The 22,488-nt window shown below is 34.9% G+C and overlaps 1 protein-coding gene across 1 annotated transcript; it reads left to right on the plus strand.

The window, feature by feature from the left end:
• Nucleotides 1-1,052: 1,052 nt before the first annotated feature.
• Nucleotides 1,053-20,157, plus strand: LOC129262124 (uncharacterized). Its single transcript, XM_064100228.1, has 10 exons — nt 1,053-1,306; nt 7,576-7,712; nt 8,381-8,476; nt 9,982-10,127; nt 12,517-12,604; nt 13,027-13,228; nt 15,133-15,299; nt 15,572-15,737; nt 16,737-16,855; nt 19,080-20,157. Exons 1-10 carry the CDS (start codon nt 1,114-1,116, stop codon nt 19,392-19,394), a joined length of 1,629 nt encoding a protein of 542 aa, XP_063956298.1. The 5' UTR covers nt 1,053-1,113; the 3' UTR covers nt 19,395-20,157.
• Nucleotides 20,158-22,488: the final 2,331 nt, after the last annotated feature.

Consider the following 22,488-nt stretch of genomic DNA (forward strand, 5'->3'; position numbering starts at 1 on the left):
ATTGAATTGAATTTTGTTAAAAGTTGCCAGCGTGCAAAGCCAGCTGGAAAAAAATTGCCTATTGAATTTAAATTATAATTATGTGATAGATTTTTCCATTATATTCAGCAAATAACACATTTCATTGTTTCCATTCATTTCATTATACGTTGTCTCCTATAATTTCTTTCATTTCCTCTTGGGTGTGGAACTAAGACCCCCCCGCGCCTGTACATGTACGTCAGAGATTGAACGGGGGTGCTGGTTATTGATGAAGAGCCCCTTTTGTGTGGGGTCCGGGGCAAAGCCCCGGTAGCTTATTGGCATAAAATTTAGCAAGCTTATAGCACAATGTTGTACATGTATGCAGTCCATCTTTCTTCCCGCTCTTTATTTTTTATCCTTGGCAGCCCGGTCGTGTTATAATTTTTTTTCTTGTCCCTTTTCTTTGTTCTCTAGCTTTTGACTAATTCCATTCTACCTTCGTTTCCCGCTCTTGTTTGCCATTTTGTCATCTTTTAATTTATTTTCCATCATGCTATTGCATTACATAAGCCCATTTCGGAATGATTTGTTCTTTGTCAAATTAATGTTCTTCTTTTGTACCTTTTCTCGCTTTTTTTCCTTTTCCATTAAAAAAAAATCTTCGTTTTCTTTTCACTTTTCCCTTTCCTTTTCCTCCCCCTTTCCCTTTTTTTCTCCCTCCCTTTTTTCTTTTTCCCGTTTTTTTTATTTTCCTGGTGAAATCCACCAGGGGGGGCAGCTTGCCTTCCCTGCCCCCCGCCTGTTACGTCACTGCCACACACACACACCCACAAATACCCAACAGTACTAGCCAGGGTAAAACATACATGTACATGTAAGACCAGGGAGGGGCAAGTGAAGATGGCCTAAAAAATATGAAAAAATGAATGAAGTGGTAAAAGAGAAGAAGAATAAGCTGGCTGCATACATGTACATGTACTGATAGTTCCGAAGACCTTGTTTTTCTCTCTGCATGATAGATCATAGTGTACATGTACATGTAAGGATGTGTTAGGATACATGTAGAAAATAAAAGTTCACAGTTTTTCAATTATTTTCCCCAAATCAAATAGATTCGAAGCTTCGGTACACAGAGAGACAAGTCCTGCAATGAAGAGTAAAACACCATCGCCTGGAGGTGCTAGTCCAGGAAAGAGGATAAGACTTGATCAACCCTCTGAAAGTGATGAGCTGTACCAGGTCCTCAACATCAAGGAAGAAGAACATGAGGATTGGGCAGAAGACGCTGGAACCAATGAACAGCCAACAGACCTGGAAAGTCCCACTTCGGATCAGTACCTAGGTAAAAAAAAACAGCAGTTTACCAATCCATAACTATGAAAATATATATTTTTTGACCCACTTGATCAAGACAAAATTGACAAACGCATTATCAGCAGGCCTCGAAGTAATCGACGGCTATGACCATGGCTGCCTCTTCGTTTGGCTGACATGCCCTAGTTATAGTGTCATGGCCATAAATTTACCTTCCCTTTTCCTTCTGGCCGTCGTCGTGCCACTTTGGTCAAAGAAATCATGCTCTTTTTTTCTTTTTGCTGTCATGCCCTTTTCTCTTAATTTGATGTATTTATGATGAAATTTTCGTTCTATAATATGAAATTATGTCAGAAATGTAATTTTACCAACACTTCCATTACAAGTGAAAGTATACTTTGCCACTGTAGAGGCAGGCAGTACAGCGAGTATACGGTGCGAGAATTGGGTTTGGTAATTCCCCCAATAGATAGAGAAGAGTCGTGGGGGGGGGTTAGAGATTTGAGGGAAATTATTAGTCCATTGGCAAAATTTTACAAAAATATTAATCGTATATTTCAAACCTTGAATCATCTAGAGATGTCTTTCATATCCTTTGCAATTACTTGTGGCTATAAAAAGTGAATTTTGAGGCCGTTTTCTTGAATTATTTATTAGAAATTCCCTCTGGATTGTGGCACAGTCTGGCTGATCTTTCTCACCATGTACCAAAGACATACAATGAATTTGGCTTTGAAAGACCTGGAAAGCTCTCAATTGTCATTGAGGAAATAGTTCTGGGTGATATTCAACATTTATTAATAGTTTCACATGATTTATACTAGAGAGATGTCTTTTTGCTTTTGAAATACATGAAAAAAGTCTGACTCGGTACTTTAGCATTCAGTTTAATAGCAGGGATGGGAAGATTTGATTTATTGATCTATATCTATTCTGATAACGAAGTGCTGTAAGTTGCACCGTATAGATATACTTGTCATTTTTTAGAAAAGCCTTGGTGACCTTTGACCAAAATGAGCTGCCCTTTAAAAGTGGCCTTCATGCCCTTTAGAATGGCCTTGATGCCCCTTGAAATTTTGGGGTTTCCAAGGCCACTTGCCCCACGCTGAAAGTGAAGTGCCCTTTTTAAAAATGGCCTTGCCCCTTTGAATACTGAATTCAAGCCCTGCATTTTCAGCATGATTATACTGCTTGCTGAGAGAGAATTGGTAACACAAAATTAAATCTAACATATATTTGTTGCTGGACACAAGAACCAATGAACAGCCAAACCTTTAAAGGACGAGTCCACTCCAACAAAAAAAAATTGATTTGAATAAAAAGAGAAAAATCCAACAAGCATAACACTGAAAATTTTGTCAAAATCGGATGTAAAATAAGAAAGTTATGACATTTCAAAGTTTCGCTTATTTTTCGCAAAACAGTGATATGCACAACTCAGTGATGTGCAAATGAGACAGCCAATGATGTCCCTCACTCAATATTTCTTTTGTTTTTCTATTGTTTGAATTATACACTGTTTAATTTTTTTACAGATTTGACAAGAACGGCCAATTTGACTGAACCTTATAGTATTAAACAATGCTAATTCCTTATAAGAAATTAATGACATTTTAAAGTTTTGCTTAAATTCACAAAAAAGTTATATGCACATCCTAGTTGGTATGCAAATGAGGAGACTGATGACGTCATCCACTTACTTTTTCTTTTGTATTTTATTACATGAAATATTAAATATTCAAAGTTTCTCCTCATTGTCAAGTGAAACAGTGATTAATTCCCCCCCCCCCCTGAACATGTGGAATTAGCATTGTTTAATACTATATGATTCAGTCAAGTCGGTCCCTATGGTCAAATCTGTTAAAAATGAAATATTGTATAATTCAAACAATAAAAAACATAAGAAATATTGAGTGAGGGACATCATTGGCTGTCTCATTTGCACATCACTGAGTTGTGCATATCACTGTTTTGCGAAAAATAAGCGAAACTTTGAAATGTCATAACTCTCTTATTTTACATCCGATTTTTGATGAAATTTCCAGTGTTATGCTCATTTGATTTTTCTCTATTTATTTTAATCAACACTTGCTGGGGTGGCTTGACCTTTAAGATCTGAAATAATATGGTACCTGGGTAAAAAAAAACAGGAATCTTTAATATACTATTGACCACTCGAATGAAAACAGACCAATCGTGACAAACCTAGTTTTAACGTAATTTGTTCTAGTATTTGATTATAAAAGTGAGTGGGTAATAAGAATTACGTAAATCTGAAATCGTTACAATGCTACTATGACAAAATATATTATTGAAAATTAGTTGGCTTACGTACTTTAAGTGATGTCCATGTAACAAAAAGTGTTCACCCAAAAAGAGAACTATCAAGGGATACCCTCAGAAACACTCTTATCTTTATTCCCTGAGTATGATGTCTGTTTACATACATGTGAGTGTCCATTTTAAGAGGGTGAATCACATTCTAAACTAAGCTCCAATATAAATTTTTGGCTTAGAGAAAACCTCAACGTCTCCCTTATTTCAATGTCATTTGTTTAATACTCTTTCACCAAAATTACCCTCCAACACAGAACTTGAAATAATTAGGCCTGACATGAATCGTGTTTTAATTTGTAGTTATAAAACATTTAAAAATGAAATTCATCCCAATAATTCTTCCAAACAATACATTGGACAGGAGAATTTTTTGTATTTTCTCGCTCAATTTGTTGGTACCAGCTTTATAAATTATATGCATGATAATGGGTACATGTACGCTCTAAAGTGTGGGAAATTGATGTTTTGCCTCAACAATCCACCACAAACGACAGCAATGGCGAGAATACAGAGAATGCATTGATGCGCATGTGTCAGTGTTCCAGATGTTTTTAATGGTCTGATTCTAGGCTAGTCAGATATCATTAAAGGAGAATGAAACCCTTGAAACCAGCTGAATCCATATCAAAGAGAAAAATCAAAGAAACATATTGTTGAAAGTTTGAGGAAGATTGAATGAATAATAAGAAAGTTATGAGCATTTGAATATTGAGATCACTAATGCCATGTAGATCCTCCCACTGGCAATGCGACCAAGATCTGTGATGTCACACACGTACAACTCCCTCATTGCTTTAGTACTTATTTCACTTATATTCTCACTTTTATAGAATCTATCACAAGGTGAGGTGTTCTCTTTATGAGAGGGCAAGTGCAGAGGTTTCACAACATTATATCATTGATGAATCGTTTGTCATATGATTAGAATGAGCAAAAAGAGATGTTTTGGGGTATATTTTCAGTGTCCAAAAGGGGAGAGTTGTTCATCTGTGATATCATAGATCTTGGTTGCGTTGCCAATGGGAGGATCTCCATAGCATTAGTGATCTCGACATTCAAATGCTCATAACTGTTCTATTGCTAGTCCTATTTTACTCAAACTTTTGTTGATCTTATTCTTTGATTTTTCTGCTTTCACAAAAGCTAACTTGCTCCAAGAGTTTCATTCTCCTTTAACTCTTTGCAACAATTGGGCCTTTAACAAGTACACATGTACAGGCAGTCACGCACCTAAAAAAAGAAATAAAAGGGTGAGAAACTTACATGTACATGTGAAAGATCATGAATGCTACCATGTAGATGTTAAGTCACAGTTACCGTGTTTACACTTACATGTAATCGGCTTTTTCATAGCGTGTAAACGCGATTAACTTGCATCGGCTCGCGGTTCAGAACCGGCAATTTTGCACCACCAAAGTAGTAGGTTCAGAAACGCGAGCCGATGCAGAATCGGCTTTTTTACTCCGTGTAAACAGAAAGCCGATTCTGCATCGGCAATTGGTGCGCATTTCATTTACTTTACTATTGTGACGTAATTGTAAGCGCACGGATCCAGCGTTAATTGTCTTTATTATGACGTATATTGTTGGTGTGCGTATCATTTCAGGTTTTTGCATTGGCGTGTAAACGCAGTGCAAGATAAACCAAATGCCAATTCTGCATCGGCTTTTGGTTCAGAACCAAAAGCCGATCAAGTGTAAACACGGTATGTAAAACATGGCTAAAGCCCATGTAAAAGGTGTTAAATGGGAGCCTGACATGGTAAAGCAGAATGTTGCAGAGCTCTATGTATTGTTGGTAGATAATTTTGATCCTTTAAAATCAACCCATCGGCATTTTGTATAAATTACCAAAGAAATTACACAATAAAGAAAGGCCAAGTGCGACAATGTTAATTTAGCAATGAAGGCGTTCTGAGAATCTGGACTGGAAAGATCGATCTGCCCTTCATGCAAAATGGTAAGTAAAATTTGTGTAACTTATTATCTCTTATGTGAAATACATTTAGTTGTACCTGAAGAATATTTTGTCTCCTTGTCTTTGTGATGGACAGCATTTTATATTACAATACAGTGGCAAGAACTGTTTGTGATTTACCATGCTATGCATGATGGTCAGAGATCTATTGTAGTGGACATGTACATCTAGTTTGTGCACCATTCTATGAGAAATGTTTTTTGTAATACAGGAATTCTGGGGGGTGTTTCACAAAGATTTAAGTATGACGTAGAGTCGCACTTCAATTCCAAGTTGCGTATGGTATGAAAGGCTTGACCGCATCGGTCAGATCGTGTCATGAGGACGCGCACTACTGTGTATCTATCAATAAGTTTGCGCGTTGCATATCGTGTACGTGTCGGCATTCAAGTGCGACTTAAGTCATACTTAAATCTTTGTAAAACAACCCCTGGTTTATCAAATGATGAAAAAGGGACAATAGGATGAAAAAAAAGATTTCTATTAGAATTAGAACACTATTCAAGATTGTCCAAATTGATGCATAACATTTTACACATTTCATATCTTTTTTCATCTTCAGATTGAATCGAAAGAACAATTTGTTATGATCAACCAACCCAAGTCATGTCCACATTTTCTGCAACTACATGTACATGTCCAGCTCTATGTAGATGTCACAAATTGGACCAACTGATTCAGACCATTAGCAATAGTTACAAGCACTTTACAGTAGTATATTAGTAGTATTTTTCATATAGATTCTAGTTGAATGCATCAGATATTGAATAATGTCATAACTACAGAACTGAATCAGGGGTAAAAATAAGTATTGCATTATATCAGTCTTGTTCAAAATTAGTAAATAATGTTTATGATGAGTCATCATTAATACACATGGGCTGCAGAGTAATATTTTTTTGGGGGGGGAGGGGGTGGCTTTGGGGCTGAAAATGCATAAAATCACAATTTGATGGTCATTACATACTGTTTTTGTACAGTATATGTTTGGTTCCGCTGCCCTGATATAAGTAACCATGTGTGCTTGCCATTGTGGGATACTAATTTTTTATCTAGTTTTCATCATATTGACTTTGTGATAATGTAAAAACTTACGAGATCAACATGTAGGACTATGATTTACTGTATTATACCAATTCACCATGGTCTCAGAGACTCCTTAAATATTATTGCTTACTCTGATGTTGGCTTTGAATTGTGGCAAAAAAATGTTTGTTTTTTACCAGAATCCCTTAGCTTAAATTATTATCTTCTGAAAGATATTATTAAGTCTTTATTTCATTCATATGCTTTTCAAGAGTGAAAATCTGAGTACCTGAGAACTATGAAGATGCCAAAAATCATAAATAGTAGTTACTGCATTTATTGTACGGTTCATGTTGTACACACTTAAATTTATGTAGACATGAATGAAATAAATGCACCACATATAAAGTGCAATGTAGAAAACAGTGTACCCTACGAATTTGAAGGTAAAACAGTGAACAGTGTAGACTGATCTGTATAATATTAAGATGTATGCCTATTGTTTGCATATTCATCTTTTGAGACATTGAAAAAGTCTTTGTAAGAATATACATGTAGTTTTGCCGCTTGTCTAATTATTTCTTTAGAATTTGATATCATTGAAATAAAAGCTGTTTAGTATTCCTTCCAACACGAATATCGCCTGCAGTGTTCTACTTTGTTCTTTTACTTGTATAGGATGCTGGGAGAAGGGGTTGGTACTTTAGAATATTAAGTTTAATATTGACCTAAAAACAAAATTAAGAAAGCATCTATGAGACATTCAAACATGCTACTTGTGAAATATAGGTAGTTGAGCAGATTTTTTTTCTTATTTGATTAAAAAAGAAACACCTGCCATTAAAGAATAAGATTATACAGGGAATTGAGTTTTTTTTTCTTTTTAAATAGCCAGTTCTATGATTGTTCTTGAATGAAAAAAATAATAACTGAGCACTGTATTTTTGTGAACTGCAGACGATGACATCAATCAAGATGACTATCTCCAAATGGTTGCAGAATCAGTGTACGTTGGCTCGCATATGGGGTCTATGCCAAACAACAAAAGAAAACAAGCTCTACAACGGAGTAGATATTCAACCCTAACAAAACAGGTGGGTGTTATATACATTGCTCTTTGTCATTGAAGTACTCTTGAATTAATACAGATGATGGCAAGCCAAATTGAGATTCTTTACTTGTTATGAAATGTCAGCTAAATTTTGAATGTGCATTGATTTTGCATATGAAGTTACACATGGATTTATGGAATACTTGTACATCTGTATATATGGCAAGCCAAATGGAAATGCTTCATAATTAAGGGCACACTTTTTTTTCTTCCCATCTTTAGTACAAGAAATTGAGTTCTTCACGTGAAAGAGCCACAGTGAAACAAAATGGGCAAAGACGGGTGGTGTGTATTTTAACAATACAAGTGAGAACTTAATATGTATACACTGTATATGTTTGTCATTTTGTCATTTTGCCTCCGACGAAGATTCTGCTAGGATCGAAAGCTTAGGCCCCTTTTGACTTTCTAATTTACTCCATTGGCTCTCTTTTATTAGATTAAAGCAGTTTTCAGCAGCTTCTTTTTGCCATTCATCTTTAGTACAGTATAAAAGAATTTGTACAGTGTATACATATTAAGTTCTCACTTGTATTGTTGAAATACACACCACTCCTGTCTGCCCATTTTGTTTCATTGTGGCTCTTTCACATGAAGAACTCAATTTCTTGTAATATCCTATCTTTTCTTTGTATTATACACATGTACCAGATGGATTTACAAGTGTCAGATGTAGATTCTAATCAAGAACTACTTCAGGTTCAACAGAAGAGAATGAAACAAGCAACAATACACAATCTTTCATTTGTAAGTATTTTCTTTCCAGTATAAACCTTGTTTCTAATATTACTCAACTTTCCATCCCAAATTAGTATTGGTGCAGCACTGGTATGATCTTGAGTCTATACACTCTGTGCCAAAGGGATAGTATCTTCTCGCTTCTTGCATATTCTCTGACTACTCCTTGAGTGTATCTGCAGCACTAAAATTTAGATGTACATTACTGTTTTATTTTTTTCATTTCGTACAAGTTAAGGAGTTTAGGCAAAGTCGGAAATCGATTATACACTCCAAAAATTAAAAATCTATTGAGAATTGTAAAGCCATTGTCTGTAATTAGCACACAATTTTAGGCAAGACAGATAATTAAGAATACATTTTAAAAAAAAATCACAAAATATGTCACATTCTTCAGGAATTGTTAAGCCATTGTTTATTTATCACACTATTTTTAGTTAAAGGACAAGTCCACCCCAACTAAAAGTTGATTTGAATGAAGAGAAAAATCCAACAAGCAAAACACTGAAAATTTCATCAAAATCGCATGTAAAATAAGAAAGTTATGACTTTTTAAAGTTTCACTTAATTTCACAAAACAGTTATATGCATATCCTGGTTGGTATGCAAATGAGGAGACTGATGACTTTATCCACTCACTATTTCTTTTGTATTTTATTACATGTATATGAAATATAATTTTCTCCTCATTGTCAAGTGAAACAAAGATTAATTCCTCCCTAAACACCTGGAATGAGCATTATTCTAATACTATATAGTTCAGTCAAGTTGGCTCTATTTGTCAAATCCGTAAAAAAAAGAAATATTGTAAAATTCAAACAAGAAATAGTGAGTTAGGGACATCACTGACTGTCTCTTTTGCATGTCACTGAGTTATGCATATAACTGTTTTGTGGAAAATAAGCGAAAATTTAAAATGTCATAACTTTCTTATTTTATATTTGATGAAATTTTCAGCATTATGCTAGTTTAATTTTTCTCTATTCAAATCAACATTTTTCTGGGGTGGACTTGACCTTTAAATTAATGCTGAACACTAATTCATTCTCATACACTCTGTCAATTAGTACACCATAAAATATTTGTTTTAATTTTTAAATGCATACTTTACCCTTGATCAATGAGTAGTTAATAGGGTATTAAATTAAACAGCTTTTCTTCCTTGGAAAAACTTATTTTATGTAAAAGTTCATAAATTCTATCATTTTGTTTATCACAAAAATTTAAATGAGTTGTTCCCAAATGATTTCATTCCCATATACACTTACAATTTGGTGGTGAAATCTATAGAAATTATAATTATTGGTTTGTACATTTCAAACCTGACCCCCAGCTTGCAAAATAGAAGAGAGAGAAAAAATATCCTTAAATAGGCATTTCATGCTCTCTGTATTAATTATTTTGGTAAAATTTCAAAATGAACAGCTGCTACCATACATGTATGTTATTCATTTGCTCAGTGTATTTCATGTTCCTTTTATTATTTTTTTTACCTGAATTTTTTCAAATTTCAGGATGTCGAGCATATTCTGCGAACAAACGCACTAGGTGGTGCAGCCCTAGTAGATAAAATGAAGAGGCAGCGAACCATTGACCGGTCTGGGAATCGATTGTTTGTTCAAACCCTCGTCAGCAATCTCATTGCAAATTATGGATATAAGTAAGTGACTTCACCTGCAAGGAAGTACTACAAGGGTCCAGGAATCAGTGTCACTAGTAGATAATTATGATAGGAATGAATCTAATAGAATTTGTTTGTCTCGTCTGCATAGCAGAGCTAGACTACATGTACAGGACCGCTTTTCCGACGGCGGCAGCGTCATCAACATTGAAAGGTTTAGTTTTTGAAATGTCACCATAACTTAAAAAGTATATAGACCTGGTTCATAAAACTTGGACATAAGGGTAATCAAGTATTTTTTTTAACATTCTGCCTGAGTTTCAGGTCACATGACCATGGTCAAAGGTCATGTAGGGTTCATAAACTTAGACCATGTTGGAGGAATCAACATCAAAATCTTAACCTAAGGTCAAGTTTTTGAAATGTCATCTTGACTAGAATATGGACCTAAGGTCAAATGGACCTAGTTCATGAAACTTGAACATAAGGGTAATCAAGTATTACTGAACATCCTGCCGGAGTTGAATTTGTTAAATTGCCATCATACATTTGAAAGTTTATGGATCTAGGTCATGAAACTTGGACATAAGAGTAATCAGGTATCACTGAACATCCCTTGCGAGTTTCAGGTCACATGTCCAAGGTCAAAGGTCATTTAGAGTCAATGAACTTACATAATGTTGTGGGAATCAAAACAAAATCTTAACCAAGGTTAATTTTTGAAATGTTACAAGTTTGAAAGAACATGGATCTAGTTCATGAAACTTGAGCTAGATTAATCAAGTGGCGTTTAACATCATGCATGAATTTCATGTCTCATGACGAAGGTCAAAGGTCATTTAAGGTCAATGAACTTTGGCCATATTGGGGGTATTTGTTGAATTGTCATCAAAACTTTGAAAGTAAATGGATATAGTTCTTGAAATGTGGACAGGTATCACTGATGATCTTGCACAAGTTTTAGGTCACATGATCAAGGTCAAATGTCATTTAGAGTCGATGAACATAGTATTCTATTATCATATGAATGGTGTTTTTTGTGAATAATTATTCTTTAGTCAGCACTGCTGCTATTCTGAATCGTGTAATGCAGGCGAGACTGCCAGAGGTGCTCCACTTCTTTGAAATGTTTAACATTTGAATTGAATTTATGATTGTTTTGAATTGGTAAAAAAAATAAAAAGTAAAGTATTACAGCATTAAACAAAAAATATTGAATATCCAAAATTTGCGAGATAGATATGTTTGTGAACCAGTTGGGTTCTTTCGTATTCATCAAGGTGAAGATACATATCTGTATTCTGTACTCACAAAACTACCGGGGTTACATTCTCTGACACCAGATAATGTAACCAACTATTAAAAGGTAGTTTTGTAAATATAGCTATAGGATGCTCTTCACAAGATGCATACATGTATGAAGGATAAACAAAAATATTAATCTTGATTTCAGTGCATCTGTGCTTATAGAATATCTATTTTGAAATCTATCTCTTTGAAAATATCATTTTTCAATAAAGCTTATTATGATCAGGGCCTCACAAACCATCACAAATTAGAAATGGGCAAACAAGATTATTGTTGTATGGGCATTTGTTGAATGGACTAACCCCCAAAAAAGTGCAGTTGATCTCAAACACTATTGTTATGATGGTCTGGGGGTGTTTCACAATAATTAAGCGTGACCTAATATTTGTGTGCGCATTATTAAGACACATCAACACATTGGTCAGAGCATGCGCAGGGGGCATATACTACTGTGTGTTAGTTCACAATAATAATAATAATATAGGATTTGTATAGAGCACGTATCCACCTTGCTAGGTGTTCAAGGCGCTCCTATAACAGCCCGGCTATAAAGCTAGTCTACCGATTCCGGTGTGCACAGCTTTTTGAGGAATTTCTTCTTGCTGGTGCCCATTTACCTCACCTGGGTTGAGTGCAGCACAATGTGGGTAAATTTAATGAGATTCTGCGTTAAATATCATGTGCATGCTGGCACTTATGGATGACTTAAAGTCACACTATCCAACTCCTTTTGAAACCAATCCGATGGGCCATTTCATAAAGCTGTTTGTAGCTATGCATGACTGGTTACCCTTTCTTGTGCAAAAAGATACAGTATATTCCTATGTAACTGTACAAATAGCTTTATGAAACACTACCCAAGTGGGTTTTTCATAAGGCTGTTCATAAGTTACGCGCGACTTTACGAAGGACTGGTGATCCTTTCCTGTGGTAAATGGTACCAGATTTAAGTTGGTGTTGATTTTGTTCGTAAAAACTTGTCACAAGTCGTTCATAAAGTCGCTTTTAACTTATGAATAGCTTTGTGAAACACCCTCTTCATCTGTTGGTCTTGTAAATGGAATCTTCTTAGCTATATTTGAATATTTTACAATAATTGCCAATTCTGTCCCACTTCCAGCCCATCCCCTGATATCAAGGCAGCATTGGCTCAGAGTATCATCGACCAGTTTGAATTTCTTGGTGATAAGAACGGGGTCACAGGATATGTAAGTTGAATTTCATTGCGTAACATTGTATATACAGTATATGATGATGATAGCACAGTCAACTGGCTTTTGATAGTGACCACCTGTAAATACCACAATTTCTTTTAAATTTCCTTTAATTTCCTTTAAATGAAATACTCCCAGAGGGGGGGGGGCACAATGGCCTCCCTTGTGATAAATCTGCCGTGCAACATTTTCTGACCATGCCGCTTGTGACTTTTTCTTTCAAACTTAATCGACATGGAGCCGTTTGTAGAAATCTATGTGTTTAAACTCAAGTTACATAATTAAGCACAAGTTCCAAATTGTGAGCTTATATTGGTTGGAAATCAAGTTGTGTTTGACTGCAACTCTTTCTGAAATGTGCCCCCGCTAGATATCCTGTGCAGATAATAATGTTTATCAACGATCATATGTTCTAGGAGCAATGGTTTGTGAGAGGAAAGAGGAATCTTCCTGCCACTGGGAGTTTGGAGGCAAGACTGAGGTACATCCGTAGAGTGCACTTTCCAAGGGAGACCAAGAGGAAGCCAGCAGATCATCAGAGGGAGTATTCTGTATCTTCTAAAGCTAAGAAGACTCGAGTAGATCCCACCATTCTTCCTGAGGTGCACGAAGATGAAGGTACCTTTAAATAGCAACTCGTAATTTTCAATGAATTGATGATAGCTGTTACGTATCAAGGGTTTTTGCTTCAGCCTTTGGGGGTACCTTACGTTCGATGTTGGTGCTGGTGTTGGTGTTAGAAGCACAAATTAAATTGCCTTCATAGCCTCAACGCCTAATCTGGGTTCATAAATATGGCCCACATCACATTGATTGCTCAACAACACCAAGAGAGAGGATTGTATTAAGAACATTCTTTTATTTATTTCTGTGATGTGCTGATGCAAAGATTGGCCCAACACAACACCAAACTTGGCAGAACCAGTCCGGGAAGTTTTCAGTTTTCTATTTCGGATCCAGCTTTGTCCAATTTATAGAAACATACATGAAAATAGCCGTGGGGCTATTAAGAAATTCAGAATGAAACACAAACCGCTAAGTTTTTCATGAATGTAGTCTTTTTAACTTGAAGATTTGCTGGATAACATAACTCTAGGCTCTCTTATTATAAGACTTAAAATGTTTGTTTTTTTCTAATACAGGAACAAATATATATACTAAAAAATACAGAAAATGTGCTAGTTACTGAAATTAAAAACTTAAATAGGAAAAAAGAGCAATAGTCTATTTCACTATTGATGTTTTCTACAAATAATGTAACTCCTTGTGGGAAGGATGAAAATAATCATTGTTAGCATCCAAGCCCTTTTCATGTTATCTATTCTTGGACGACCTCACGCTAAAGCTATGACCCATATTCCTGTAATGTTTGGGAGAACATTTGTGTGTAGTCCAATTGATACATCAATATGTATTATGGATGTAACTCTTGGCCATACACTAATGTTTGGGTGCATTGTAAAAATAATTTTTACTTTTAATTTCCAGTTTCCTCCATGATTTAATCCCTTGACCAGGGGCCTGTTTTATTAGAATTGTTATAAAAATAATTATAATTATAATACAGGGTATTTGTATATTGTACAACGCCTACTTAGCTTGTTGTACGTGAGCAAATGGGAGGCTGAATGTCAAACATTTGTACCGTTGCACACGTACCGTCCATGATGTACCGTTGCACGGGTCAGGAAAAGGTGACGTCACTATGAAAATATGATTCAACGCATTGCTTGTGCTTATAGTAAATGCAGGTGCAATATGCGTAGGGCCGCGCTTACTGGCTGAAATGCGCATTGCTGCTGCAAATCAGATGCGCGTTTAAAAGGATTTTCCTTTTGCTTTCAAAATTTTTGTTCTTATTTTCATAGATTTATGTAGGAAAAAACTTCTTATTGTTCGTATTTTCTCTAATTTCCGAGGCGTTGTACAACACAAATAGCGAATATTCTTATTTGTGCCATGGTGCGACATTTCGCATTCGGTGAAAGAAAGAGACACTCTATTCAACTCGGCTAACGCCTCGTTGAATAGAGCATCTTTCTTTCACCTCATGCAAAATCTCATACCATCGCACTCATGCCTATTCTCTATCTGTTTAATGTACATATCCACCTTGATAGGTGCTCAAGGCGATCCTATATTTTAATAATACCTTGGCTAGGCTACTGATTCCAGTGCTAACAGCTTTTTTGAGGAGTTAATTTCTGCTAGTACCCATTTCCCTCACCTGGGTCAAGTATGGCACATTGCAATCAATTTCTTGCTGAAGGAAATTACGCCATGGCTGGGATTCAAACCCACGACCATCTGTTACAAAGTCCGGAGACTAGTCCTCTGGGCCACAACGCTCTATGTATAATGACCAAAATTGCATTAACAGTTTGAATCTCCTGAGATCATTCAAATTGATTGGCTGATTGTAAACTTATTACAGAAATTGGGCATTTGTCATTTTAACAATTCTTTATGAAACATGACCTAGAACTGAAGTCTATCTTTGAAATAAATTCATATTTTTTTAGTGAAGGAAGCTACGATGTGGATGAAGCAAAATAGAGAACCCAAAGCCAAGGTAGAAGAATACATGAGAACGACTTGCAAACATCGGTATGACTGGATTAGAGCAGAAAACCCTCCGACAATCGCAGAAGTTCTAGATCGGTATCCACGCCTTCTAGATCCTGGAATTGTAAGTATATTTTGCTTAACTGGACTAAAAACATGACAAGACTAGTATTAATTACTATCTGAATTCATTATTTTTTAATGAGTTTAAAGAGGATGTGATTAAAAATTATTAAGTCTTATTATTAGTCTTATTGCCATGGTTACTATTTTCTTGATTTTCATTTTTACTAGAACCAAAACAGTCTTTGTCACAAGTGCCCTCTATGAATTTATACTATGAAGTGTTCATAACAAGAATATCATTTATAAACCTCTTCTGTGTGCTAATTGCAGATTGATGCTGACTATCGGCAAGCAATATCGGAGAAGACTGCCGACAACCTGTATGCCAATTGGCCGAGGATTGCGCCAAGGATTTTACAATATGCAGATTTACAGGAGGTTAAGTGGAGGAAGGAATTGGGAATGGAAAATTCTAACAGCAGTGAGCTTTGTGAAGGTACAGCTTAGTCTTCGCAATCAAGCTTTCATAAGTTAAATAATGGCTCAAGTCAAAGTAATCTTGAGACGATCTTATGCAATAATGTGTTATTTGCCTCTTCTACAGAATTGTAAGTAAAGTTAAAAAGATTTCTTTATTCCCAAGATATTTGACTTTGGCAGTTTCACTTGTATTGTACAACTTCTACAGTACTATTTAGCTTTTTTATTTTATTTCTCTGACTCTTAAAACACAACAATAGTAACTGATTCTTTTGTGCTGGGTTTCCTTAAAATGCTCGTACATTAGCTGGTGACAGAACTTTTACGGTGTCGGCTTCAAAATCCTGGAACGACCTGCCACTAATAATTAGACAGTCTCCAACATTAGCAATTTTAAAAAAGTCATTAAAAACTCATCTCTTTCGTACTTTGTAGTTTTTAAAATATTACATTTAATTAATTCATTGTAAGCGCTTTGGGCCTAATGGGAAAAGCGCAGTACAAATAATAAGTAATAATAATAATAATAATAATAAATGCTTTATACAACACCTACAATACCAGCTAATATTCTTTGACTCTCTGACACCCTGAAAATACAGCAAAATAGGTCCACAGAAGTATCCCGATTGTTCTGCGATTTTATATTGTTGGGGTGGATCAAGGAATGTGAGCAGGTATTAAACTGCAAATCAATGTCAGTGGTTTTCTTGAAGCTGTTACTGAAAGCTTTGCATCCGATTTTAGAGATGATTAAATTTTGTTTGTGAAAATCTCTGACCATATCATCACTGGGGTGTTTTAACTTAGTATCTCAAAATGTAAAAAAGACAATAATGCCAGCTCAGGAAAAGCTTGATTTTAGAGTTTTGACCTCAGTGGCAACTTTCAATCCCTAGATAGAGTTCTCTTCAGGAATCAGGATACTGTTTTCAGACAATTGGTATTATGGTATGGCCGCTGTTTTGTTTTGACTTTGTTTTGACAAATTTCTTTTTGTCTTTGTTTCAACCAGAAGAGCAACAAATGCTAGCTTTCAGTATACTGCCTTTTCTGTTTATGGGAAGATGCAAAGATAAGAGTGGAAGGTGCTCGGCTGTGAACTCACTCAAGGCATTTATTGATCATATATCTGTAAGTGTATTTATATTTATCCAGGGTTCCCAGCCCATCAGGGAAATTATTTTACTTTTTTCCAGTTAGGGAAAAATCAGGGAATTTGCTAAAAAATACCTCAAATCAGGGAAAATGCCTGAAATGAGGGAAAAATCAGGGAATGTTGATCGGCCTAAAAGTCGAAAGCATGGTAGTCAGTCAGACTCTGTTATATTTTGTTGTATATCAAAACAACATCCATTGTATGACTGGTTATGGTGGTACTAAGTAGGTTTACGTTATTGTTTTTATACTGAAAATACATTTAATTCACTGCAACAACTTGCGAAAACATGCGAAACTGGGAATTGGTTTAAATAATTATCAGGGAATTTTCAAACTTCATCGGGGAAAAATCAGGGAATTTTGTTTTCTTGAAAAGCTGGGAACCCTGTTATCTCTTTTTTAATTTTATGAAATTTCATTTGACAAAACTAACATGTAATGATTTAATTCCAGCACGGTACATTTGCATATTTTTCCTCAACGTAGAAATAGTCCTTTGCCATATCTAATCCGACTATTGAATTCTCACTGTAATTAATATATTTTCAACCACATGTTGTGAATCAGCTTGCAGTGCATGCGTCTTTCTAATTCTCTCATCCTTATTTACGTTTGCATTCCTTTAGTCTTTTTTTTTATCCACTTAATAAGTTTTCATCTTCTCTCTTAATTCAGTCTACATTTCTGTCTGTTCTTCGTTTTTTTTTTCTTTTGGTTTCCTATTTCATTCTTTTCTTTCCCTCTCTTCTTCCAGTTTTCATTAACTTAATTCTTTTAATAATTACTAATTTTTTTCTTCTCTCTGTTTTTTTTTCGTTTCTCTCTCTCCTCCATTTTCTCTTTCTTTCTTTCTTTCCTTTTTTTCTTTCTTTCTATCCCTCTTTCATTCTTTCCTTCTTAAGCTCCCTTTCTTTCTTTCTTTGTTTCTTTCCTTTCTCTCTCTTCCTAGCTCCATTTCTTGCTTTACCCTTCTCCATTTTATCCCTTAGATACTTAGCCTTTTATCTATCTATCTATCTCTACTTTCTATGCCTCTTTTTAATTTTTATATATGACGTTTTGCTAAGAATTCATATGTTAAGACTGTTTTACGTTCTTTTGTCTTGCCCTTGGTTACAGGATCCATTTCACAGGCCTCTGTAGCTGTACATTAGGTTCATTTACATGACTGGAGTTACGTTTTTTTGTTTTGTAAATTCTCAAATTTTATATAGGAAGTGCAATCAATCAATAACGTATCCATCTGTTGTACACTCGCAATCTCTCTTTATGACAATCTGTCTTTTTTTACTATCTCAATTCACCTCGTTGCTTTTCTCCTTTCTCTCTCCCTCTTTCCCCTCATTTCTCTCTCTTTGATTTTCGCTCAATTTCTCTTTCTAATTTCCATTGTAATTCTCTCTGTCCTTTGCTTTGAGTAAACAACTATTATTTCATTATAACATTTTTTAATCAGGATTATTACGGGAAAGAAAACAAACGAGTCTTGCCATTCAGATGTTAATTTTTAATTAATCTGTACGATTTTTTAACAACATTTTACAACAAATGCATGTACTATCAGTATCAGTATCAATTTATTATTTAATTTAATTTATATCGTGATATAAGTGTATTTAAGATGTAGAATTCGTGTAAATTCAGTTGTTCTTTGTTTGATTTTGATTGTATTTTTTATGTAAATGATTGTAAAGGGTAATGCAATTCGGCTTTTCAGCCGCTATAGACACCCTTGTTGAATTAAACCGTTTTAAATAAAAAAAAAAAAACGTGCTTGATAAACATTTCCTTACCCCAATTCCTATGCCTAATGTAACTCGTGGTAGGGTCTGTAGGGAATGTGTATTATATTGAAGAAAAAAATCTTGTTCATCTTGTTTAAGAGATGCATGCACATATTGAGGGAATTGATATTTTCAAACCATATGTTGAACTGCCACACTATATACATGTACACTCTAAGCCCCTTTGCCACATATGTGAATTCTTACCACCTTAATATGTTTCTTTTTTTCTCAAAGAGAAATGAATATATATGAATTATCAGTAAAAGGATGTATTTCTTTGGTGATGTCAATGCATTTGCGACCTCACCCCCCACCAACTTTACTTTCTTGCTTGAATGGAAGGTGTCCGTTCCCACAACCACACAAATAATCATAAGTAATTTTCAATTATTTTCTGATGTTATGCACAGGAGAGCACAGACATGCCACAGTACTTGACTGAAACCGGGGTAACGGAAAGACCTCCTGTTTGTATTCTCACACACGGAGGAACCCGTTGGAAACCTCAACAAACGTTCGTAATCCTAGAGCATCGCCCTGTACCGTGCTCGTCTCTCATCCAAGCAGTGGACGTTTGCTTCAAAGCTATTTACATTCTAGACATTGAATACCACCCTCATACTTGTTCTGTGATGGAATTCCTCCAGCACATAATCTACGGCATTCCACCAGGTAGCCTCGTAAGAAGGGCACTGATTAGCTTCCGAACTTGGTTCAATAACTGAAGCAACGCTTAAACATTGAAGTGCAAGGTCCCTTTGATTGGTCTCTATCATGGGAACTTTAATCTAAACCTTTTTTTTTATGGTACTTCGGCTGCGTTTATGCGACCTCAAGCCAGAATCATGATTTGAATCATTTAAAACACAAACATGAATCACAATTAATACCATGGAATCAGCGTTTAGACAACCTTCATTCCAATGCTGTTTCTCCTCGGATTCGGGCCGATCCATTGTGCATCACAGTGCGCAGTTTGACAGAGCTTCGCCAACTTTTTCGCACGTTTCGGTTCACGAAAAATTGATCTTTTGCTTCCAGAATTCAGTCTATTATACCTCATTTTGTTTACTTCGATTAATCTTGTCGGTTTATCGAAAATGGTGTTCGGAAGTGATTTTCAGCGTAAATCGAAATTAATAATTTTGACACTGTTAACTCGGTAAACAACAACTGAGATCATTGTCCTGTAAGTTCATTTACTAGAACTTGAAGACGTAAAAAAAATGAAAAGCAGTGGACGATGCGATGACCAACACAGAACTTGGAGTTAAATTCATGTGAAAAGAAATGCATGCATAGCACATTATGTACATACACTGAGCATAGCGTGCACCTAATTGAGCTTGGCAAGAGTGAAACCGAAAGAAGCCTGACACGGTGATGTCGTAGAATCATGATTCAAATTACGATTGAATCACATTTGTGTTTATACGACCTTTTTCGTTTGTGATATTACAGAAACATCTTTCCAAACGCCCCTTTTTTCCGTGTTTCATGTTTGTGATTTGAAAAACGTTTATTTTCTCTTTTTACTAAACGCAATCGTGATTCTGCAGAGTCATGATTCTTGGGTAAAAAAAGTGGCGCATAAACACACCCTCAATGAAAAGCTTTTTTGGAATAGCCTTTGATCATGGTAAAATGATTAAATCAGGGTAAAATGATTTAGTCACAGTAAAATGATTTGATCATCGTAAAGTGATTTGATAATGGTAAAATGATTTGATAATGGTAAAATGATTTGATCATCGTAAAGTGATTTGATCATAGTAAAATGATTTGATAATGGTAAAATGATTTGATCATCGTAAAGTGATTTGATCATAGTAAAATGATTTGATAATGGTAAAATGATTTGATCATCGTAAAGTGATTTGATCATGAATAGTAAAATGATTTGATAATGGTAAAATGATTTGATCACGGTATGATTTGACCATGGTAAAATCATCTGATCACTGTAAAATGATTGATTACTCAGAAAATGCATAAATCTTGCCGCTGATGGTAATGTTGATTTGCCATCGATAGTAGCTTCTAATTTTGATTTTGATTGAATTTAGATCACTCTTAATACGGGTACTCTTTCAAAGCTGCCTCCAACAGGTTTGATTTGGTTTTATTTGGTAAATGATTGTGGTGAAGGAAACCTTATTTAAAAATGATTTGCCATGGCCAAATTTAAGGAAACTTGTTACTGTTATTAACTGTTGTTAACTTATTTGGATACTGTATTGCTATTGAGGGGAACAAATATCTTGAAATACCAAAATACAGAGTAATTACATGTACCATATCGAAGTTGGGATTACAATGATATATTTATACTGTCTCAATATTCTCATATATGGTCTTTGTCTTCATTTTTTTTTATTAGACTGCATGTACTCAATCCTGCCGTCTTTGATATACATGTGGGTAACATACCAGAGCATTAAATTTACTATTTTGGTTTCTTTGCAATCCAATGCTAACTGCATACGTGGAATCCTTGAATTTGATTGGCTGTTTGATTGACATATTAATCATGATAGTTACCATAGGATGGGAAAATTTTTTACATTATAACCTTTAAGCAATGGGACCACAGTGGGTATTTTTTTAAATTTGAATATGTTTGGAACTAGTTGTGACCAGTTGAAACTATACATGCATTTCACGCTGTCTTTGTGAGTAGAAATTGGTACTACTGTCCTGTTAAGAAATGTATATGTTTTTGTTTTCAAATTCTTGAAAAAAATGTGCAATGTGCCCAGTATGTCCATTTGAGACCAAGAGAGACCAAGAATGTGTTAAAAGCACATTTTTTCTACAAATTGATGTAAAATTTTATAACTTATTCATTTACATGAAGAATGCAAGAAAATTGTAATCTACATGGAGCATTGTTTAACAAACTGCGATGAATAAGACACTATATTTCATCGAAAACTGGTGTGTGACAGTAGATTATCACTTTCTATGTAATGGTATTATACATTATAGGAATTTTTTTTCTTTCCTTTTTACAGACATTTCTGTCATTGTTGCTGATAAGCTGTATGTAATTTTATACACTGTCGATTGATGTACTGTAGTCAACATTGCTTGGCATATTAATGTATTCTTCTTTTTTTAGAATAAATTGGTTTTCTTTAACGCTTTTAGACATTGTTTTCCTCTCATTGTCAACTCTTCTCGTGCTAAAATTTCAAAGGGAGTGGGTATAAAGCTCTTGGATAATAGGCGCCTGATAATTATGAATATTTTCAGAATCTGTGAAGACTTTGAGATGTGATTTTGACTGTATTAAGTTCTACCTTTTTAGATTTGCACAGATCGGTTGTGAGTTATACAGAATTTTGGATCAAGAAACATTTTCTAGCAAGGTGCTAAAAGTCTAATATGCTGCTTTTCTAGAAATTAAATATGTACATGTATATGAATACTATACAATAGGTGACATTCTTGATACAGTTCAATGTTGTTTTCATGGTAATATCACTCATTTAAATTCATGAATGCCTTCAGGCTATAAATCAACAAATCATACATGTACATTGCAAAATGTCAGCCATTCATTTGTGTTATCCATTCATTTGTGTTATCCAGCATCACGAAAAAAATTATATGACCAGCTGTCCCAGTCTAACTTTCATGTACATTAATAATGCAAAGAATTGTCAGAATTCAATCAATAAAAATTAGGTTTGTTACGATTTAATTAATTGAAATTTCTTATTAATGCCTTAAGGTTTTATTAGGCATGTTAGACCAGTTGTATTGTTTTTGAAATCCAACCCTGTGGTTTTGATAAAGGAAAAGAAATTTTCAAAA

Source organism: Lytechinus pictus, chromosome 5 (genome assembly GCF_037042905.1).
Source record: "Lytechinus pictus isolate F3 Inbred chromosome 5, Lp3.0, whole genome shotgun sequence".
Lineage (NCBI taxonomy): Eukaryota > Metazoa > Echinodermata > Echinoidea > Temnopleuroida > Toxopneustidae > Lytechinus > Lytechinus pictus.

Excerpts from the sequence above, each read along its gene's own strand:
- LOC129262124 (XM_064100228.1), top strand. The coding sequence starts at position 1,114 with ATGAAGAGTAAAACACCATCGCCTGGAGGTGCTAGTCCAGGAAAGAGG. Across the intron at positions 8,477-9,981 it reads CAATACACAATCTTTCATTT|GATGTCGAGCATATTCTGCG; the intron begins GTAAGTATTTTC and ends TTCAAATTTCAG. Across the intron at positions 13,229-15,132 it reads TGAGGTGCACGAAGATGAAG|TGAAGGAAGCTACGATGTGG; the intron begins GTACCTTTAAAT and ends ATATTTTTTTAG.